This window comes from Medicago truncatula, chromosome 2 (genome assembly GCF_003473485.1).
Source record: "Medicago truncatula cultivar Jemalong A17 chromosome 2, MtrunA17r5.0-ANR, whole genome shotgun sequence".
Taxonomy (NCBI): Eukaryota; Viridiplantae; Streptophyta; class Magnoliopsida; order Fabales; family Fabaceae; genus Medicago; species Medicago truncatula.
Window position 1 is genome coordinate 19,085,839 of NC_053043.1, and position 16,216 is coordinate 19,102,054.

A 16,216-nucleotide genomic window follows, 5' to 3' on the forward strand; every position below is an offset into this window, starting at 1 on the left:
ATACTCTCAACACTAACCTCTAAAAATATGATACCTAACTAACGAGACTTCTCAATGTCTAAACTTAGTTCAAGCATCGTCTATGATTCTAGTGGGGTTTACCAACCTTATTTAGGATATCCTTATTAGTTAAGGATTGAATGTTAATAGTTAGTGCTCATATATTCAATGTCTTAAGATTTTTTGATAAAAACGTGATGTCCAATTGAAATTTGTCCGACTACATTTTATGGAATTTTAAAGTCACAGAATGATGCGGCAATTGATGATATAAAAGAACAACCCACATGGTTATTATTATGGAGTTGGAGAAGATTTTTCTATCTTTCTTTTATAACGTAAGACATCTCTATTATTGACCACGCCCATGCTTGGACCATACCCTAAGTTGACAATAGAAATAAAATCTATAGATGCAATTCAATGCAAAGTTTTTCTTTTCTTTTTTCTTTTTCATTTCTTTTTGGTAGTGAATATGAATATGTGATGTTTTTGTTTCCTTCATGTAAGATCCATATTTTCTAAAGGGTTAATAGTGCTTTTCACCCCTGTAATATATGTGATTTTCGGTTTTCGCCCCTATAAAATTTTTGGTTTGATTTGCACCCTCGTAAAATTTTTATTTTCCAGAAAACACCCCTAATAGGCCATTTTCAGAATTTTTTTTCAAGAAATTTTGATTTTTGAATGGCCTATTAAGGGTGTTTTCCGAAAAATAAAAATTTTACGAGGGTGCAAATCAAATCGAAAATTTTATAGGGACGAAAACTGAAAATGACATATAATTTTTACGGAAAAAGTGTGAAACACTATTAACTTAAAAAGTGTGAAACTTTACGGAATTGATTATAATTTTTTGATAGTAGTTGGTTTTAATGAATGTGGGACTTTACAGTTTTAATTCATTTCAACTCCTGTCCTTGTTTTCTTACCGTAGTCCTGAAGTTAGGGAAATTATTTATTTTATATTACCGTTGCTACCTAAAATTTAGATACGACATACCTAAAAAAAATTGGATACGACAATATCCCAAACACATCAGACATAAAAAAACAAATAAAATGATACTCCCTCCGTATTTAAATATAAGTAAAATTGATTTTTTAGATTTATTCATTTAATGATGTATGTGGTTCATAATATGGACCAAATACATCATTAAATGAATGAACAAAAAAAGTCAATTTTAGTTATATTTAAAAACGGAGGGAGTAATGAGTATCCTTATGGTACTAGTTTAACCGATGAAAATATCAATTTTTAGAACAGACGTTGTGATAGTAGTTCGAACCTCAATCACTCCAGTTGTGTTTAATAACCTATGGAAGCAATTGTTACTTTTGTATTTGTTGGACATAAAACTCTTCAGTTGCACTTTCCTTTTTCTTGTTACTTTAACATATCGTAATGAATTAAGCCCTATAAGACTAAGAGCACATTCTAACAAGACCAAAATATAAAATCCCAAACACATTTATGTTTTCATTGACAAAAGATTCATATAAATTATAAGGGTTTTGCTAACAAATGCCTTAAGAACAATGATTAAAGATTTCATTAATAAAAAAATTTGTCTTAAAAATATAGTAAATCTTTACTTTTTCTTAACAATAATTACACAACTTTTCGTTGCAAACTTACGTATTTTAATATTTTAACCAATACCCTTGAAGGCAATGATTAGCATTCTTCAAATTATAATCATATCCGCTTTCTTTACATAGTGACATTCCCCATCACCATCACGTACTCCCCATTATTTTTACATATTTGCTTTTAATTAATACTAAATTTCTGTCCCATAAACAATACCAAATTAACAACAAACATCGATTTATATATCAATTACAACAAAAGTTCACATTTCATTTCAAGTACTACAAACATTAAATAACCAAGCAGTACCTGCACTTCCCACGTTCTTTTCTTTCTTCTCCGTACATACTTACGTTACAAAATATAAACAAAAATAAGATAAAATTGATGTACGAAGTTCAAAATTTAATCCAATCACATCAATTTTTTTTACTTACATTTGTTTATATTTTTTTTGTCGATGTTATCGTATTCCTTTGTTTATATTTTATTTTAAAAAAATACGATAACATCGATAACAAAAATATTCAAACACAACCTCAATTCTTGGATCTTGAACTATCCTTAACCTTGTGCTTCCCATTCCAACTTTGTCCAACACGATTAATCAAATAAAGAGCATTACTCGTAACCCTAGCAACATCGCTAACCCTCTTCTTAACATCAGCCCTAACATTCCCATCAAGACAAGTATCACCATCCGTAAGTGCAGCACTTACCCACGTCAAGGCATTGCTCATCTGCAACCGGAATGTTTCCGGTCGCAGATGTTGCAACTCCTCCAAACTTCTTCCAAGTTCATCCACTGAGTCAGCAATCTGCTCTTTGCAGTCACTTAGACCAGCCTGCTGGCGTTTGCTTAAGCTGCTGTTGCTGCCATGGGCTTCACTTTTGGAAGAGCGTAGATATTTGGAGACTCTCTTGGCGTGGGCTAAGCTTATGTGAAGTGCAGCTTGTGCTATGTCTAGTGGGCTTTTGGTGGGTCCGGTGTAGTTGGAGAGTGTTCGAAGACATAGTTTTGGGTACCTTGAGTGAATGCAGGAGGAATGGACTAGATCTTGGGTTTGGGCTTCATCATGGGCTAAGATGGAGGTGGAGAAAGTTGAGATGAAGAAGTAGAGGAAGAGAGTAGTGAGTGTGAGATTGGTTTGCATTTTCTTTGGTTTTAGATCTGAAATGAGAGAAGAAAGAGTGGTAGGAGCTGTGTTGGCAGGGAGTTAGTGGTGGTGGCAGGGTTTTGTGTAGTGGGAATTGGTTTATTGTGTGTTTCTTTTTGTGCAATAAATGAAAAGGAGGTTGGAAAATGTGTATATAGACGGTGTAAGGGGAGTAGTAGTTAGTTAGTTCTAGGCTTAATATCAGTTTCGCATCCTCACTTTTACGAAGTTGCGATTTTGATGCCCTAAAAAAAACTACAAAACTGCTTCTAAGTTTTGCAATTGTAGCAGTTTTGACCCCCAAAGCCAATTTTTGGTAAAAAAAATAACACGTGACACCTCATTTAGAGTGTCACGTCAGCGTAGGCCTAGTCAAAATTGGCCTTGGGGGTCAAAACAGCCACAAATACAAAATTTAGAGGACGATTTTGTAGTTTTTTTTTCTTCTTAGAGGGTCAAAATCGCAACTTTGAGAAAGTTAAGAAGGTAAAACTACTATTAAGTCTTCCTTTTATTGTTACTAAATTTATTTGAGAAATAATATTAGAATAAAAATTTATTACAACTTTTAACTACTGCATTTTTATACTCACATTATTTTCTTGCTATTTTTCATCCTTTTTCCTTTCTTTTTCACTCTTCTATTTTTGATAAATACAAAAAGAGAAAAAAAAATTGTTTCAAAATTATTATTAAATGGTTGTACAATTATAATTCTATTTAATTTATGTCGATATATATATATATATATATGAATTATGAACTCAAAAACCATTGAATTACCCAGATGCCCACCTTCGTGTTGTGACTTATTTTTTTGGAGATTATGTTATGACTTGGGAAGTTCTTTGATAGTCACAAATCCAAATTATTTAGACGCACACACAACAATACACATTAATCAATGTTTTCAATAATAATAACAATAAATTGTTTTTTTATTTTCTCTTTTTACTTATTTCCATTTATATGTGTGCCTAAATCAATTATATTTGTGGAACAAGAATTGCTCATTATGACTTATGATTGTCACTTTTGATGTAAATTACTATAACAATTGATATTGTTATTACAAGTTTATTCCAAGGTTTTGATAACAATCGAAATGTAATTATATAAAGTTATTAATAGTTGATTAGTGAGTTTCATTTAAGAAATTTGTGTGAGAGGCTGAGTTGAAGAGATTGAGTGTTTATTAGGTACTACTATTAAATTTTTTTTATAAATGAGTGGTGTACACGTGACCATTTAAATATTAAAAAATAAGTGTCTTCATTGTGGACGCTCTAAGTCTTCTAAACTAGCACAATGATTATCTAGGAGCTATCATCGAGTATGTGTGTGTTTGGTTTGACTGTGATGGAAATTGATTTTGATAGAATTGAGGAAGATAATTGATTTTGGTTAAAAGTGAGTTTGCGTAAATTGACTTATGTTTTGATGCACTCGTATAAAAGTGATCCTTATGACTTGAAGTAGTTTGGATACTTTGGATTAAAATTGTTTTTGGATGTCTAATTACCAAAATGAATTTTGATTGTATAAAATAAATTTTAATTAATACTACCTCCGTCCCTAAATATATGAGCCTTTTGCAAAAATTGCGGAGATTAAGAAAGTTGGTTGTAGTATTAAATTTGTATATAATTACTATTGTTTTTACAATTTTATCCTTAAGAGAGAGAGTTAATTTATGTTTTCAACATAATACTTATTGTTGATTGAGGAAAAAAATGCAAAATAAATAAGGGTAGGTTGGTAAAGAAATAATTAATGTACTTGGAAATATCAAAGGGATCTTATGAAAAGGGACAATTTTTTTTCTCAAAAGGGTCTTATAATTAGGGACAGAGGTAGTAGTCAATAGTGATGACATGTCATCTTACGTTATTCTTTGCATTTTTCAGGCATTTTCAGTAGGTTTTACATCTAGAATAGAGGAGTATTAGAGCAATTGCTTACGATTTTGCGACATTTGTAATGTTTTCTATTTTTGAATCTGTAATTTTATTCTTCCTGAAACATAGTAATTTTAGGGTACTTTGATGTAATTCACGAAGAAATCATGCAATCCGGCAAAGCAAGACATCAGAAGAATTTGCGAGGACTTTGGTGAGATTAAAGAATGACCAAGACATCTTATATGGAAGCAAACACCCAAAAAGACGAAGAAACAAGCGTTTCACAACCCGAACTGCACTCACATGCGCCTGGCGCATGGTTCGAGGCGCTTGGCGCCAGAAAACCTCTCACATGCGCCTGTGTCTTACGGGCCAAGGCTGAATTACCTACAATGACCGAAGAGTTAAAATTAAATGCATTAATAAGGTCTACAGTAGACCATCTACAATGTTGGTCCACCTTATATATTTTGGGTTAAAATTAACATAATGAGATTAAATTGAGAAACAGAGATGGAATTGAAGGACCAAAACACAACTTATATTAACTAGGGGATCTAATTGAAACTTTTATTCATCAAACCTTACTAAATCCAATTTTTTTTTCCCTAAATCACCCACACCACGTTCATCAAAATTTACTAGCTAGTTAACTCAAATCATACCCTCTTCTTCTTTCCTCAAAATAAAAATTATGAGAAAAATCTGTGATGGGAAAGTGGTTTGAACCAATGAGATGCCAAACAAGATGAAGAGAAAAAAAGGGATGCAAAAGAATTTTGGTTGAACTAGAGGAAGAAAAGACGAAAAAGATATTCGATTTAGGGTTTTATTTTTTATTTAGGATTTTCTTTTTATTTAATTTTAGAAAAGTTTTTTTAATAGGTGTCGCGTCATTTTTCGGAGATAAAGGCTATTTGATTAGCTTTTGACTCACATATTATTTCACGACTGAACATTTAATTTTTTAAGAAAAAGGGGAAAAAAGTTCAAACTACCCCTATTTGAAAAGATTTTGGGTTCGGGGTTAGTTACATAAAGGGAAGGTATTAGCACCCTTTATGTCCGTAGTACTCTACGAGAACCTCTTGGTTTTATTTAATTAATGTGCTATAAACTTGCTTGCTTAAAAAATAAATTAAAGTGATGATTAAAAGAAAAAGAAAGTGAGACCTAATTTATCTACATTTTTTATGATTTGGAAGGACGAGTGTCCTTTGCCTACGTATCCGTAAGGGATCAAAACCTCGTAGTTTGGCGTAGAAATACCGTTTGATTGGTTTTGTGTTTTTTATTAGTTTTGAAAAAGATTTTACAAGAAAAGCCAAGTGGCAAATAAGATTTGGTTTGTATTTTTTAATTTAAAAGAAAATGGTCTCAAGGTATGATTAAATTGATTGAAAGTTTGATTAAGAAAAATAAAAATAAAAAGGATCACTTGATTTTGGAATCAAGGTTTATTATGAAAATATTTTTGTGATTTTTGATTATTTGAATGTTTTTGTTGTTTTTGATATTAATTAAGTAAACTAACGTAACAAGAAAATAAAAGCACAAGAAATTTCCGTAGTGACGTTGGATTACCACGAAAAACCCTTTTCTAACCTAATATTTTTTGCATTTTTTTGAATATATATAAAAGCGGAATAAATAAAATAAAATAAAAGAAAGGGATAACCGAAGGGACAAAATTCCAAAGGGAGAAAATTACCGAAGGGACAAAATTCCGAAGGGACAGAAAAAAGAGGGAGAAGAAAAGAATAGCTCATCAACACAAACTAAATAGGGAGAAGAGAGAAAAGTTCTTTGACAACTCAAGAGAACTTTTGGTGTCAAATTGTGTGGAATGAAGGCTCTATTTATAGGTGAGGAGGTTGATGAAAAAATGAAAATTGGTTTAATGGAAATGATGGACAATTATGGTGAATTTTGAAAAAGGAATGTTAAAGTTGACACTTGACTTGAAAAAAAATTTAGACCTTGGATATTTTATTTTGGACCTATTGACACTTTTTTTTTTTTTACACTAAATAATTAAAAAGAAATAAAATAAATCTAATACGAAATAAAATAAAAATAAATTATGTAAATTGTAATAAAATTAAAAGATGAAATAAATCTAATACGAAATAAAATAAATACAAATTAAAATAAATTATGTAAATTGTAATAAAATTAAAAGATGGAAAATAAAAGGTAAGATAAAACTAAAAGACTAATAAAAAATAAAAAAATAAAAAAAGTGAGAAGAAAGGTCAGAATCGGTACAAAGATGAGGTATTTTAAAATACCTTTCTGCCGAATTTTTCTCTGAAAAGTCTAAGAATATTATGGGTCAGATGGTGTATGAATGTAGATTCTTTGGTCAAAAATTGGGGTATGACAGATGCCCCTATTTAAGTTTCTTCACCCGGAGATTTGAAGATGAAATTTTTGATTTGACGGGCCGAAGAGACTTAAATACAAAGTACACCAATTTTGGACCTAAGATGATATGAAATGCTCATGATGCAAGTATGAATGCAGGACGACAAAAGTGATTTGACTGGAATGAGAAACAACAACGGGATACCCTAATTCGTTGAAGAAAAGGGATCCAACTCTGCAAGGGGAATGTAGTTTCACTGGGAAAAATGATTGTCTACTATCGTATTGATAGCTTAACAGAGACGATTGATACTTTTACCTAACTATCGATGAGATAGCTTTAATAAAGGTAAGAATTAGAGAAAATATTGTCTAACTACCGATGAAATGATAGCTTAACAAAGACGATGGATAACTTTTACCTAACTATCGATGAGATAGCTTAACAAAGGTAAGAATGAGAGAAAACATCGTCTAACTATCGGTGAAATGATAGCTTAACAAAGACAAATGATACTTTTACCTAAATATCGATGAGATAGCTTAACAAAGGTAAGAATGAGAGAAAAACGTCGTTTAACTTCCGATGAAATGATAGCTTAACAAAGACAAATGATACTTTTACCTAACTATCGATGAGATAGCTTAACAAAGGTAAGAATGACTTGTTTATATAACTCGGTTTCTATAAAAAAAATTATCTGTGTTAAATTGGGTGACTAGACATTTTTTTAAGAAAATTACACTTATATAAATATAGTAATGACTTATTCAAAAAAAAGTATATAAAATGCTAATTATAATATTACATTATTTCTTATGTAAAAAAAATTATGTTATTTCAAATCCAAATATTTAATATGTAAACAAAATTCAACTTACAATATGCTATTATTATACTTCAAAAGTTTAAAGTTTGACAAAAACAGTTTGATGGTGTGGTGGTAGATGGACTTTTTTTCAATCTCATGTACGTGGTTCCAGAATTCCAATTCTTTTTCAATTCTAAATTTATCTATTATAGGAAAAATCAGTGTTAGTAATAATTGCATTACACAATCCCGTTTAACTCTGTTTTTCTTTCGGTTTCCAAGAAACTAAGCTCCGCTTTTATGTTGGTTCCCAAGAAAAAAACTAAGCTGAGTTCTATAAAAAAAAAAAATTGAGTAAAGCTGAGTTTTAAAATTATCAAGTTTTACATTACACGTTTAATGTTTAATGTAAACTATATGGGCAAGTTATTTTACAAGTTTTATTTCATATTATTAAGGTGCAAATACTTAACAATGTTTTACATATAAAAAATCATTAAAAAAATATTCATGAGTTTTTAAATTTTTATCACATTCCCATTCTTATACGAGTACATAAAAATTTGCTTATGTGAATATATGCAAATAAAATCTACAATGAAAATGCTGAATTCGTTCTTATTTCAATAAGGGTATATTCAACGGTCTTATTGATTATATTTGATATCGTTAGTCGGTTGGGTCCAATGTCCTTTCATGTTGACTAGGTCACATGTAAATAGGGATGGCAATGGGTACATAACGGGTAGGGTACTATAGTACCCATCCCCATACCCGCGTTTGCAAAAAATACCCGTACCTTCGTGGGCAACAATTTTAGTGTCTTCCCCATACCCTATGGGCACTTAGGTGCCCATATCCGCACCCATTATCCGCATTTTAATTATGAAAAGACAATAAAAAAAACCCACAATTGAAATAAAACTATGATCCAAAAAATTTCAAATCAACTCATAAAATAATATGAATCATAGTATTTAGCTAAATAAAAAATAATATGCATCGTAGTATTTTGCGGGTACCCATCAGACTTGGATCCAATTGTCACCCTTTTAGAAGTATAAGATTCAAGAAATAGTTACATGGAAGGAGAAGAGATGGATAACAAAAAAGCAACGAAATGCAGGCAGATGAAAGAGATTCAACGCAGCAGAAAGCTAGGTTTAGGTTACCATAATAAGCAATTTGTAGGTTTAGGTTTAAGCTTAAATAGTTAGGTAAATTAATTAATTAATATATAAATTATTTATTATATTATATAAATACATATGTGCGGGTTGTGGGGATGGGTAGTATAGTGCCCATACCCGTGTCCGTACCCTTTTAAGTTTGCGGGTAATTATCCGGACCCATGTCCATACCCATGAAAGCGGGGATTTACCCTACCCATTGCGGGTAATTTTTGCGGATATCCATTGGGCCAGGGTCTAATTGCCATCTCTATATGTAAACAATTAATTTTAATTAAATACCCTATTTTTTCTTTTATATGCAAAAATCCGTTAAATATTTGCACCGTGCCCGTTACATGTTTTATTTGGTTATATCTGCGATGCAAATTTTTATGTGCTGATATGAGAAAGTCGATATAAGTATTTTTTAGAAAATAGTTTTTTGAGAGAATTTTTTAGACAATAGTTGATATGATAAAATTTTGAAAATTAATTTATACCGCACCCATTATAAATATTATTATTTTATATGCAAAACATAGTTAACTATTTGTATCGTGTCCGTTGTTGATTTTAAGTGTTTAAATCTATGGATGCAATTTTTTTTTAACCGATGTTATAAAATTTTGAAAATTCCTTTAAATATTACGTTGACATTTATTTTATTTAATATTGTAGTAGATACCTAATTATAATTTTATTAAATTAAAAATTCTTTCAAAAACAATTATTAATGAATTCATTGGCTTTTTGCAAAAAAAAAGTAGTAATCTATATCTATTTCAACGGTTCTTTGTTATATGTAACAAAAAAAAAAAACGGTTCTTTGTTATATTGCATTATTGTCGATGTCGTTGAAATAGATAATCATGGTAGATCAGTTTAATTTTTTATGATTTGAAAGCGACAAATATTTATATATTTTTAAGTTTTAATTAAAATTAAAATTTCATATAAAAAACAATGTTCATAATTTTTAAACGTTAACACAATAAAAGGAAAGAAAAGACGGGCACGTGAGTGCCCATCTTTTCGCTAGTAAATTAATATTGAATTCATTGACTTTTTGCAAAACAAGTAGTAATAAATTAATAATAATTATTTGCATAGCAGTTAAGTAAAATTATAATGCTGAAATTTCATGTAAAATTAATGATAATTATATAATAATTTATTACTTTTTAAAATTTGCATAGTAGTTAAGTAGAATTATAATGCTGAAATTTCATGAATATAATTAATGTTGCGTTGATTTTGCCTGATTTTGTGATTGTAGAGGTCGCGGGTTTGATTTCTGTGTTTGGCAAAAAAAAATTTCTTTCTATTACTTCATCTTCTACCATGTATTTAACTGTAATGTTTTAGCATTCTCCTGTTATTTTTTATTTTTTTTTTCGAAAATTCGGTATCCGATCCAAGAATCGACTAATTCGAGGGGACCAATCCCACCGCCCACTTGCGGGGACGGACTTAGTCCACCGAAATTGGCTCAGAGGGAATCGAACATGAGACCTCTGGAGGAGCAAACTCCAAGATCCCAAGCCAACCACTAGGCCAACCCCAAATGGGTTGCATTCTCCTGTTATTTATAGAGAAAAGTTAAATGCTTGCATTCCCTTCATGTTTATGACCAATAAGAGATTATTTGGTTTCATTTTTTTTCTTTTTTCTTTTCGGATTACATTACAGGAATCGAGTTTGTATTATCATAACCTATGGAATATTAAAGTGATGATATTGACGTCTCTTCCAATGATAAAATCACTGTTTGTAATGTCGATTGCATCAAAATTGTCATTGGAGACCTTGACTATTAACAGTTGCGATGAATTGGAGACCTTAAATGTTTTTTTTTTTTTATCATGTAATTTCATTTTTTTTTAATTTTCTGAGTTTTTTTTTTTCTCTCATGAAGATTATGAATAAGTTGATGAAGATATGACGAAGAAGATGAAGGAAAGATGAAGATGTTAATTAAATAAAAATTTGGAAGAGAGATAATATGGATAAATAAAGAAAGGGAAATAAAGAGGAGAGATAATTGGTACTAGAAGAAAAGTTATGTGTAGATGGTGTACCACAATAACATAGAGACTAAGTAAATCTAACTGTTAAGATCATGAAATAAACTTGTCCATGGTGAAAGAATTTGCCTCTACATGTGACGTGTCATCACTTAAAATCTGATTGGCTGAATTAAACGACTTCATCGAAGAAGTCATTTTCCTGACTTCTTCATAGAAGCTCCCTTGTTGTAAAAGTGACATACAGTCAGCTTTGATATTGCCAAATTCGGCTTGGTTATTATTCTTATCACATATGCTATCAACCACTAGCTTACAATCTAGTTTAATGTGCACATCCAATAATCCCAACTGTCCAAGCCACAAAATAGCATCACGTAAACCCACCGCTTCAGCTTCTTGAGGAAGAGGATTTCCTTCGTACCAATTTGTAGCAGCCTTTATAATCTGGCCACGATGATCTCTAATACAAATACCTATACCAAAACTCTTCTGCTCATTGAAAATGGCCGCGTCGACGTTTCATTTCAGAACACCTTATGCTGGTGGCTGCCACTGTATTGTTTGTTGCTGTTGTGTCTGATGTGGTGCTGCAGTGGTCTGTCTCGCAATCTGCCATTGGAATAGAGCCTCACGTGCTAACTGAATTGCAATCGAAACTGGCTTCAGATCCCTGTCTCGTACTTTGTCATTACGGCGACGCCATATGCACCAAAATATCATTGCCATGTCTTTGCACTTATCAGCTGTTAACCTGCATAATAATGAGAAAAAATAGTCTGCAAAACTCGCGCATCAGCAACTGTCTCAGCAATTAAATCCCATAGGCCTGCTGTCCGCCAAACAGTTTTCACTTCTTCACACCCCATGAAAACATGCCAATCGTTTTCGTAATTTGTTTCACAAAAAGGACAGCAATCCGTACATGGAACACCTTTATCTGGCAACCGCATACGCATAAGAAAAACACCCCTCACAGCTCTCCAAAGGAATTACCCTTTGCGGAATCTTCAAACTCCACATTTTTAACCATTCCCCGGGAACTCGGTATTCCACATTATCCACAAGTGTTTCCATTGCATATCTATATGCCGACCTTACCGTATAATTTCCATGACGATTAAACTTCCAAATGAGCCTATCTTCCCCATCCCGGTTCAGTAATGCTAAATTAGATATCGCTTTCCTGTCATGATCATTAAAAATCCCTGCTATCATCCCCCAATTCCAGCTTTCTCCACTCATCAAATCTGCAACCTTCATATTTTCCAAACCTTGGATTTTTCGCTTGTAACATACGAATTCTCATCTTCCCTTAGCCACAGATCTGTCCACACCGCAATACTCTTACCATTTTCGATTCACCATCTTTGACCTCCTCTAACTATTACCTGTGAAGCAAAGATACTACGCCAAATATAACTTGGGTTATGGCCTTGACGGGCCCCCAAAAAATCAGTCTTCGGAAAATATTTAGCTTTGTAAATGCGAGAAACAATAGTATCTTGGTTAGTTAAAAGCTTCCAACCCTGATTCCCTAGCATAGCCAAATTAAAGCTAAAAAAGTGTCTAAATCCCATTCCACCATACTCCTTCCTCATTGTTAATTTATCCCATCGGAGCCAATTGATCCCTCTACCTTGCCTTCTATTCGAACCCCACCAAAAGGAATTAATCATCTTCTGGATCTCTTCACCTAAGGACGTTGGTAATAAGAAAGTACTCATACAGTATGTTGGTATTGCTTGAGCTATTGATTTGATGAGAACTTCACGTCCCGCTTTCGAAAGATGCTTCCCTGACCACTGTTGAATCTTCCCCCACACTCGATCCCTCAAATATCCAAACATCACCCTTTTGCTTTGGCCAATCAGTGATGGCATTCCAAGATACTTTCCACTTCCTGTAACACCCCGTTACCCAAAAGTAAATAAATAACAATAATCATCAGAGTATTTCACCAAACGGGTATGCTACATTGCAATTTCAAAATTGTTAAATAGAAAATAAAACTATTTAATCAAACCACTTGATAAAATATGAAAACATAGCAGCGGAATAGTTTTCAATCCAACAACATCCTACGGCATTAAAGGCCTTAGCTTAATTCAACAACATTATTCAAAAGACAATAAAGGCTCCTCATCACAAATTCAAAATTCGATACATGGAAAAGAAACAACAAGAATATAAATAACAGTTCCCATCCCACGTATCAGAGCCCTAGACACGACTCTTGAGCCACCACCTACTACTCAGGATCACCTGCAAGTTACCCATAGGAAGGGCAACGTTTTCAAGCAGAAGGGGTGAGATTCACAACAACAATATAGATATTAAATCTTCAATTGAATCTAACACCCTATAACTTCAAATATATCATTTTGCAAATATCCATAATTATTCACAAGCCACAACAACATCAACAATACACCAGAACCACAATGAATACATATATATATATATATGAATGTATATCCAACATCAATATCAACCAGATAATAACTGAAATAACAACCGAGACTCATGCAATTGACATGACCACTGCTAAGACACCATCTTAGACTTCTGAATGAGATGCATTATGCATGTGGTACCAATCAGGACCGAGGCCCTCACCGCTTTTGAATGGTTAAAGCATTCATCAGGACCGAAGCCCTCACCGCTGTTGAGCAACTAGTACTCCAGGACCGAAGCCCTCACCGCTGTTTTATGCATATGCAATGGACCTACTTGTGTATATCTACATACAACTGACCATGCAATGCAACTCCATGTGACTCCACTTAAACAATATGTATGATTCAATACTTTGCATACATTTCATTCATCATCAGTAATCATCAATTCAGCAATCAAATCAACCACAATAATGTATAATTATACGCAACCATACTCAAATACAACAACACCAACACTACTAATCAAGCTAGCAAAACAACACTCTGGAACTGCACTAGCTCGCCTCGCGAGCACATCTGCTCGCCACGGCGAGTACACAAAAACACTAGCTCGCCATGGCGAGTTCAAGGCGAACTCGAGGCGAGTGAAAAACAGGTGCTCTCGGGAAAAGTGACATTTTCTCACTCAAACTTCAATTCTAAGTTCCCTATTCATCTTTTTAACCTAAAACTTCCACCATTCATCATTATTATTATCTAGGTACCTTAAACCATCCTCAAAACATCTTATAACAACTTTTCAAAATCAAGTTTTAATCTGGGCTACTCGCCATGGCGAGTTGGATTGCTCGCGAGGCGAGCTATGAAGTTGCTCACTCGCCATGGCGAGCACAGCTACTCGCGAGGCGAGCGATGAACTTCTGTACGGGCAGAAAACTGGTTTTACCCCAAAATCCCATTTTTCTCCCAATCACTCCCCAAATCAGTTTACAGATGAAAAATAAATGTTTCTATGCAACCAGAACCCAATTCTAACATCAGAACAGCAATATCTACCCCAAAAACCATTAATTCAATTCATACCCAATTTCTCAATTTCACTTTAAAACCTGTTAAACTCAAAATCAGAATTTAAAATATACACTATTGAAGTAAACCCCACCCTTACCTTAGAAATTGACGAAGAATGCACAGCAAAAATCAACTCTTGGTTCTTCCTTGGTTCTCTCTTGCTTTTCTCCCAAAACTGGTTCTACGTGAAACTGGTTTCTAACTTCTCTGTATTAACTTCCCACTAAAATGTAACTCCCTTCTATTTACACTTAACTCCCATAAATTCTATTAACTCCTATTATATCCCCAAACCTCAAAATAATTATTATTCCATACTTATTTTAATTATTATTAAATAAACCATATAATAAAATAATATATACCATATAAATCACCCAAAAATCACAAATACACACATAAATGCATATACTCCACATAAATCACCAAACCATCATATATAAATATATATATATATACTCCACATAGTTTAAAATTAATTAAATAAATAACTAGGGCGTTACAACTCTCCCCAAATTACAGAATTTCGTCCTCGAAATCTTACCTCAAGCAAACAACTCCGGATACGACTCCCGCATCTTACTCTCCAGCTCCCAGGTCAAACTTTCACCAGTCGCTCCACCCCAAACGACCCTCACAAGAGGTATCTCTTTACCTCTCAAGGACTTCACCTTTCTGTCATCGATCCTCAATGGCATAGTCTCAACTGTCAGGTTGTCTCTGACCTGTACATCATCATCCCTCGGAATCACATGAGAAGGATCCGCAACATACTTCCGAAGCTGAGAAACATGAAACACATCGTGCAAGTTCGAAAGATGTGGTGGCAACCCAACTCTATATGCCACAGTACCAACTCTCTCTGAAATCTGATATGGACCAATAAACTTAGGAGTCAACTTCCTCGACTTCAAGGCACGTCCAACATCCGTCAAAGGAGTGACTCTCAGAAAAACATGATCACCCTCCTGAAATTCAAGATCCTTTCTTCGCTTGTCATGGTAACTCTTCTGCCGACTCTGCGAAGCTTTCATCTTTTCTCTTATCAACCTGACTTTCTCAGTAGTCTCATGCACCAAATTCGGTCCCAACACAACACTTTCACCCGACTCAAACCAGCATAAAGGAGTCCTACACCTCCGACCATACAAGGCTTCGAACGGTGCCATACCAATACTCGAGTGATAGCTGTTGTTATAAGTAAATTCAATCAAAGGCAAGTGACTGTCCCAAGCTCCACCTTGCTCAAGCACACACACCCTCAACAAATCTTCCAATGATTGAATTGTCCTCTCCGACTGACCATCTGTTTGAGGATGATAAGCCGAACTCAACTTCAACTTTGAACCCAAAGCGTCCTGTAAACTTTTCCAGAACCTAGAAGTGAACCTCGGATCTCTATCCGACACAATGCTAGACGGAACACCATGAAGCTTCACCACACTGTGAATATAAATCTCTGCTAACTGTGCTACCGGATAACTGATATTAATAGGAATGAAATGTGCCGACTTCGTCAACCGGTCGACAACAACCCAAATAGCGTCATGCCCTCTCGGAGTGTTCGGTAAACTCGTTACAAAATCCATAGAGATACTGTCCCACTTCCACTCTGTACATCTAACGGTGTCAACAACCCTGCAGGCTTCTGATGCTCAACCTTAGACTTCTGACAAATCAAACATGCATAAACAAACTGAGCAGCATCTCTTT

General features: G+C 33.5%; 1 protein-coding gene across 1 annotated transcript; it reads right to left on the reverse strand.

The window, feature by feature from the left end:
• Positions 1–1,817: 1,817 nt before the first annotated feature.
• On the reverse strand, positions 1,818–2,889 carry LOC25486551 (pectinesterase inhibitor 3). Its single transcript, XM_039830504.1, has 2 exons — positions 2,369–2,889; positions 1,818–2,338 (listed from the first exon to the last, which is right to left on the reverse strand). Exons 1-2 carry the CDS (start codon positions 2,749–2,751, stop codon positions 2,137–2,139), a joined length of 585 nt encoding a protein of 194 aa, XP_039686438.1. The 5' UTR covers positions 2,752–2,889; the 3' UTR covers positions 1,818–2,136.
• Positions 2,890–16,216: the final 13,327 nt, after the last annotated feature.